The sequence below is a fragment of the Piliocolobus tephrosceles genome, chromosome 10 (assembly GCF_002776525.5).
Source record: "Piliocolobus tephrosceles isolate RC106 chromosome 10, ASM277652v3, whole genome shotgun sequence".
NCBI classification, from domain to species: Eukaryota; Metazoa; Chordata; class Mammalia; order Primates; family Cercopithecidae; genus Piliocolobus; species Piliocolobus tephrosceles.
The window spans coordinates 65,470,294-65,477,760 of record NC_045443.1 but is presented as its reverse complement, the minus strand read 5'-3'; the positions used below and the strand labels follow the sequence as shown (position 1 = coordinate 65,477,760).

At 37.0% G+C, this 7,467-nt stretch overlaps 1 protein-coding gene across 1 annotated transcript; it reads left to right on the top strand.

Moving 5' to 3' along the window:
• The first annotated feature begins 1,661 nt into the window (after window positions 1-1,661).
• IFNG (interferon gamma) lies at window positions 1,662-6,636 on the top strand. Its single transcript, XM_023195338.2, has 4 exons — window positions 1,662-1,909; window positions 3,152-3,220; window positions 3,316-3,498; window positions 5,920-6,636. Exons 1-4 carry the CDS (start codon window positions 1,796-1,798, stop codon window positions 6,049-6,051), a joined length of 498 nt encoding a protein of 165 aa, XP_023051106.1. The 5' UTR covers window positions 1,662-1,795; the 3' UTR covers window positions 6,052-6,636.
• Window positions 6,637-7,467: the final 831 nt, after the last annotated feature.

Here is a 7,467-nt window from a genome sequence, read left to right as displayed (position 1 = left end):
GCAAAGGTACAGGGTATTTTTTTTTTTTAAAGAAATGACTAGTCATCCAACGTGCCAGAATAATAATAAACTTTTATTGAGTGATTACTATATGCCAGGAAAAATTCCTAGCACTTTATGAGGGTTATCTGATTTAATTTTCAACTGAAGCATGGAAGAAGCTACTATTATCAAGCCAATTTTACAGATAAGGAGACTTAGTCATCGTAGATTTAAGAAGCTAACTCACAATCATATAGCTAGATAGTATGGGAGTCAGGAATCAAGTTTGCCCCCATGACCGCAATGCTGTTATGTACACAGTGCAGGTCATAACAGCACTGAAATGCAAAGTGGGTTGGAACCAAACAGTGGAGGGCTTTTTGTGCCATCCCAAAGTGTTGTACTTCATAAATAAATTACAAAGGAGGAGAAATAATCCTATTTTTTTTTGTATCTGAAAGACAAAGAAATAAAAAGTTAAAACGATTCTCTGTTAATACTGATTATTTGGAACAATAAATTGTTTAGAGCTATGCTGTCCAATATAGTAGCACCTAACATTTGAAATATGACTAGACCAAATTGAGATGTATTGTAGGTATAAAATATACACTGTATTTCTTTTTTTTTTTTTTTGAAATGGAGTCTCACTATGTCACCTAGGCTGGAGCGTAGTGGCATGATCTCGGCTCACTGCAACCTCCACCTCCTGGGTTCAACCAATTCTCCTGCCTCAGCCTCCCTAGTAGCTGAGATTACAGGCATGCACCACCATGCCTGGCTAATTCTTTGTATTTTTAGTAGAGACGGGGTTTCACCATATTGGCCAGGCTGGTCTTGAACTCCTGACCTTGTGATCCACCCACCTCGACCTCCCAAAGTGCTGGGATTACAGGTGTGAGCCACTGTGCCTGGCCCTCCCCATGGGAATATTCTGTACACTGTATTTCAAGGATTTAATATGACAAAAAGAATGTCAAATACCTTATTAATAATGTAGTATACTGATGCATATCGAAGTAATATTTGGGATATAATGTATTTAGAAATTATATTTACTTTTTAAAGAAACTTTGATTAATGAGGCTACTAGATCATTTAAATTTACCTGTGTGGCTTGTATTATATTTCTACTGGGCAGGGCTGATCTAGAGCAATTTGAAACTTGTGGTAGATATTTTACTAACCAACTCCGATGAAGGACTTCCTCACCAAATTGGTCTTTCAACCACATTCTTTCCTTGCTTTCTGGTCATTTGCAAGAAAAATTTTAAAAGGCTCCCCCTTTGTAAAGGTTTGAGAGGCCCTAGAATTTCCTTTTTCACTTGTTCCCAACCACAAGCAAATGATCAATGTGCTTTGTGAATGAGGAGTCAACATTTTACCAGGGCGAAGGGGGGAGGTGCGAAAAAATTTCCAGTCCTTGAATGGTGTGAAGTAAAAGTGCCTTCAAAGAATCCCACCAGAATGGCACAGGTGGGCATAATGGGTCTGTCTCATCGTCAAAGGACCCAAGGAGTCTAAAGGAAACTCTAACTACAACACCCAAATGCCACAAAACCTTACTTATTAATACAAACTAGCATCCCTGCCTATCTGTCACCATCTCATCTTAAAAAACTTGTGAAAATACGTAATCCTGAGGAGACTTCAATTAGGTATAAATACCAGCAGCCAAAGGAGGTGCAGCACATTGTTCTGATCATCTGAAGATCAGCTATTAGAAGAGAAAGATCAGTTAAGCCCTTTGGACCCGATCAACTTGATACAAGAACTTCTGATTTCAACTTCTTTGGCTTAACTCTCTGAAACGATGAAATATACAAGTTATATCTTGGCTTTTCAGCTCTGCATTGTTTTGGGTTCTCTTGGCTGTTACTGCCAGGACCCATATGTAAAAGAAGCAGAAAACCTTAAGAAATATTTTGTAAGTATGGCTTTTTAACAGTACTTTTTTGTGGTTGAAAATGACTGAATATTGACTTGCTGTGGCATCTCTGATAGACTGTCCTCTTGTACACAGTCACTCTGAGATCTGGTTTTATTTTGTTAATTATTGACTGGATGAGTTTCTTGACTACATAATCTAGATATTGTTTTAACCTTCTGCTCAGTTTGTGTAGAGACTTAAAAGGGATTTATGAATCTTCCAAAAGATGGGCATGATATGGATATGAAGCATAATGATGTTAAAAATTTTGTGGTGAGAACTCATTCAGATGTGATAAGTCAAGGAGTATGCATATTGAAGAAAATGATTGGCTATTAGTTTTTGACTTCTCAGACTCTAAGGCCAGGATTAGCATTAAAAAGTTAATAGGAAACGTTTACAAATTAAAGTAAAAAAAGATCCTTAAAGTTTTGGCTTAAAAAAATCACTGATAGGTGATTTTCTCCAAAAAGTTATTTCAACATTCTGCTGCTCTATCTATATTACTTGTGAATTATTCCTGAACTTAGTTGCTCACTGGGATTTTGCAGGAATTATGATTCTGGCTATGGAATGTTTAAAAATTTTAAGTGAGTTTTTTGAGTTTCTTTTAAAACTTTATTGACGGTTAATGAAAAGTTTTTACATTTTAAATATTTCATTATTTATTTAAAACTTAGCTATTATAATTATAACTGTCATACATTCACAATTGATTTTATTCAGACATTCACAATTGATTTTATTCCTACAACACAAAATCAGATCTCACACACACACACACACACATGCACACGTTTGAAACTATCTTTTAAAGTTGACATAATACCCTACAGGAAGGCATAGTAGATGTAATAGAAACCTGTGCCATTGGGGGGCAGTATTTTATAGTGGGGTGGCTTTGCTGTTTTTGTTTTGTATTTTTTAGCCTAGCTTGAAAATACTTTCTTTAGCCTACTATAGTTTTTGAGACCCTTGGAGTATCATCAGCTTTGTTGAACTCCTTTGTGACATTGCAATTTAATGGTTATATTGGAAAACAAAAAAGCTAAAAGAGCATAATAGTCTTTGGCTGTATCTCACATAAACCTTTTGTGAATACTTATTGTTAGAACTAAGCAGAAGAATTGAAAAGGAAATCAGTTAATATTGTCACATCTGAGTTCAATGAAACTTGAAATTTATTTTTAAGACAATTTATGGGCTAATTGTAAACCATTTTTTTTTTTTTTTTCCCAGAATGCAGGTGATGCAGATGTAGCAGATAATGGAACTCTTTTCTTAGACATCTTGAGGAATTGGAAAGAGGTAAGCTGAATATTCCCATTTGGCTAATTTTCCTGTTGCTTGTTTTCTGATGGATAAATACACATCATCCTCTGTTTGTGTTCTTTCCTTCCAAGGAGAGTGACAGAAAAATAATGCAGAGCCAAATTGTCTCCTTTTACTTCAAACTTTTTAAAAACTTCAAAGATGACCAGAGGATCCAAAAGAGTGTGGAGACCATCAGGGAAGACATTAATGTCAAGTTTTTCAATAGCAACAAAAAGAAACGGGATGACTTCGAAAAGCTGACCAATTATTCGGTGAGGCTCTTTAAATTCTTTCTTTGGTTTCATTGCGGAGGGTCTTGCAAAGCATTTGTTCTCCAGAAAGTAGACATTAGCTATTTAACAGTTGCTAAAGCTATGAACTCAACCCATAGCTGAAACTCTTACTAATTCCATTTGTGTTTGGATGACTTTGCAAAGCCAGTATGGGGATCACTGAAGTATGTAATGTAGAAAAATGCTAGCATTGTAACTATTGTGTAAAGACAGGTGAATTGACAAATCCAATGAAGAGGAAGTAGGTGAGGAAGTAGTGGGGAGTACTGAGAAGCAATTCTCTCGTTGTCCTTTGCTCATATGATGGAAATTCTCTTACTTTGAATGAGAGGCTGTCTGTCTTAATGGAAAGAGCAGTGGGAGGAGCTGAGAAGATGTGTGTTCTCCTCCCAACTCAGCCACCAGGGAACTGTGATGAATCACATGGCTGGCTGGGGCTCAGTGCCCTCATCTTAAAAGGAAACTGTTAGGTTCACTACATAAGTTTGATGACCTTCTTTGCTCCAAAACTCTACAATGCCAAGAATAGAAAATGAGAATGAGATAGAAGAAAGCTACAGCCTTTGAGTAGGTACCAGTGCACCCCACTGCAAGTCTCTAGCCAACCTATCAGATTGTACTGCCTAATTAGAAGCAAGAATGGTTGCTCTTTGTTTTTAGGGAAAAATAGGTAGAATTTATACCTTATGAAAAGATTGCTCTATCAAGTCTCTATCAACTTTCAGAATATCTCAGCTGGAGAACTCCTTAGACTCCTAAGTCATACCTCATGAACTTGTATCTTTAAATTATCTTTAAATTATGCCTTCTGTAAACAGAATGATAACATTGAGGCATAAAGACAAAACACGTTTTTCAAAATTTTATCTAGAAGACAAAGACCTCTAGATTCCTTTGGGGTTGGCTTTGATATAAATGGGCTCAAATGAGAGCTCAAGCTGGCATTTGTGCTCTTAGGATTTGTGCTCAGCTTTCACTATTGCCGGGCCTGCCTCTCACTCCTCTCATGTGAGCCCCCAGAAACTGAAAGGAGAGACATGGCAACAGGTATCCTTTGGTTAGAAACTAGACACTCAGCACTTGCCCCTAACCCAGTGGTGCCCCTGGCTTACTGTTCAGTCCTGGATAAGTCTCTTAGTTTCTTGGTGATGATTTGAACATTGGAAAGTAAAATCTGTCACTTGCAAACACACAGCTTGTAGAAAACTTTTTCTACTCTGCAGGAACTGGGCCTTAAAAAAGTGAAAAAAAAAAATCTGTGGGTTTCTTCCTTCTGGAAGCTACAAACCTCCTGTTTCTTGATGGGCAATCTTGAGTGAGCTCTATTAATTATTGTTCTCTTTGGCTCAGTTGCTAAGCTGAGGTATGTCATGCCCTTTCATAATTAGTCCTGTAGCCTGTAATCCCCCAGCCATCCTCAGAAATGTGGCGATGTAGCCATAGTGTTCCCAAGATTAGAAAAAATATAATGGCAGAGTCAAGAGGAAAGTAAATAGTCCACATTTTATGAAGTATGAAATCACCTAAATGGCCCTATTGGTTAGAGTGAGGAGATGCAAATAGTTCAATTTGCTGGCCTAGAAGGTAGGGTACTGGAAAAGTTGTTGCAATTCCTAATTTTAAACTTTATATATCAGTAAGCCATATATAAATATGATTGGTGGTTATTTTAAAACCTATTATGGAAATTGAGAGACTGACCTAATCTCAGAGAAATAAAAAATTACAGTTTTCACTTGTTTTGGATTTGGTGTTTTCTAGGGTACCTAACCTAGATCAGTGGCTCTCAAACTTAGGTGGATGTCAGAATCACCTGGGGAGCTTAGTGAATGCACAGGGCACAGTTCTTCCAATTCATGCACCTGGATCTCTGAGGTCTTTATTAGGTTTCCGGGTTAATCTGCTACGCATAACAGTGAGAATCATTGACCTATAGTTACTCGTTTGATACATACAGGAGAGACTAAAGTATAAAGTGATATAATTGGTAGATTGATGATAGAGAGGTCATAGAAACAGTCTTCTCTTCCTTTAGATGAGAAAATAGAAGTTCCGAAAGGTCAAGTAGCTGGCTCAAGGTCAGAATTATTGCACGCATGAGATTCAGATCCACCTTTTCACATTGACTCCACACCAGGGGTCTTTTCACTATATGATTTCAAGAATTCTATAGGAGTAGATTTAAAGATATGTGATGGACTCCACCACATCATTGCACAACTAGGAATGTAATTATAATTTTTAGCCTCAACTGCTGAAGAAGTAAATATTGTATATTAAGGTAATATGGTCCATTTTTTTAAAGGAATAGTTTTATTTTCACTGACCATCATGCCATTAACAGAATATCTTGAAGGCTTATATGCCTGAAATTAATTTTGCTCTTTTCTTTCCCAATAGGTAACTGACTTGAACGTCCAACGCAAAGCAGTACATGAACTCATCCAAGTGATGGCTGAACTGTCGCCAGCAGCTAAAATAGGGAAGCGAAAAAGGAGTCAGATGTTTCGAGGTCGAAGAGCATCCCAGTAATGGTTGTCCTGCCTGCACTATTTGAATTTTAAATCTAAATCTATTTATTAATATTTAACATTATTTATATGGGGAATATATTTTTAGACTCATCAATCAAATAAGTATTTATAATAGCAACTTTTGCGTAATGAAAATGAATATCTATTAATATATGTATTATTTATAATTCCTATATTCTGTGACTGTTTCACTTAATCCTCTGTTTTCTGACTAATTAGGCGAGGCTGTGTGATTACAAGGCTTTATCTCAGGGGCCACCTAGGCAGCCAACCTAAGCAAGATCCTGTGGGTTGTGTGTTTATTTCACTTGATGATACAATGAACACTTATAAGTGAAGTGATACTACCCAGTTACTGCCTGTTTGAAAACTTGCCTGCATTCTGAGCCACTGCTTTAATGGTATGTCAGACAGAACTTGAATGTGTCAGGTGACCCTGATGAAAACACAGCATCTCAAGAGATTTCATGCCTGGTGCTTCCAAATATTGTTGACAACTGTGACTGTACCCAAATGGAAAGTAACTCATTTGTTAAGATTATCAATATCTAATATATATGAATAAAGTGTAAGTTCACAACTATTTATGCTGTGTCAGACTTTTTCTAAGTGAGAACTAGAGTGAAAGAACTACCTATTAATGAATTAGTAGGGATGGGAGTCATCTTAGCTGTGGAAATTTTAGAGTTGCATTTGGTTCCATTAAATGTGGTGTCTCTTTCCACTAGCATTTTGTTGGCTTTCACTTTTCCAGTTGGCAGCTCTTTGAATTATCTTTCTAAGATACAGATTTAATTACGTCACTATTCAATTTAGAGGTTCTGCTATGGAATGTAGTTTAAACTGCTCAGCTTGGCACACAGAGATTTATTTCTAGCCCCTTCTCCACCTTCCTATTCCCTCCTTCATTTCAGAATCTTCCTCTCCCTCATCCAATGCTGGCAAACACCACTGGGTGTGGAGTAGTGGGTGTAAGCTCTAGGGACAAGGCTTGAATTGGAATCCACATTATTCCATTACAAGTAGTGTGACCTTTAATACATTATGTATATTGTCTAAGTTTCAGCTTTATTGTCGGAAAAATAATTGTGTGTTCCTCATAATATTGTGGTACGAATTGATACTTTCACTCAAGACATATTTATTGGAGTACCTACTATGTGCCTGGTGCTGTTGTAGATCCTTGAGATACCTTACTCCAGCAAAACAGCCTAGGATCCCTGCCCCTGGGGAATTTGAAATTAAGCAAGTGACAGATAAACAATGAACAAAGTACATACTATGTAAGTCTATTGCATGGCATTCTCTAAGGTGATTGGTATCATGGAAAAATAGTTAAAGGAGAGCAGGACAGGGAAATTAGGAATCCTATGTGTGGTGGGGTGGGAGGGCTAGAGGTTTAAAAGAGTAATTA

Excerpts from the sequence above, each read along its gene's own strand:
- IFNG (XM_023195338.2), top strand. The coding sequence starts at position 1,796 with ATGAAATATACAAGTTATATCTTGGCTTTTCAGCTCTGCATTGTTTTG. Across the intron at positions 3,221-3,315 it reads TCTTGAGGAATTGGAAAGAG|GAGAGTGACAGAAAAATAAT; the intron begins GTAAGCTGAATA and ends TTTCCTTCCAAG. Across the intron at positions 3,499-5,919 it reads AAAAGCTGACCAATTATTCG|GTAACTGACTTGAACGTCCA; the intron begins GTGAGGCTCTTT and ends CTTTCCCAATAG.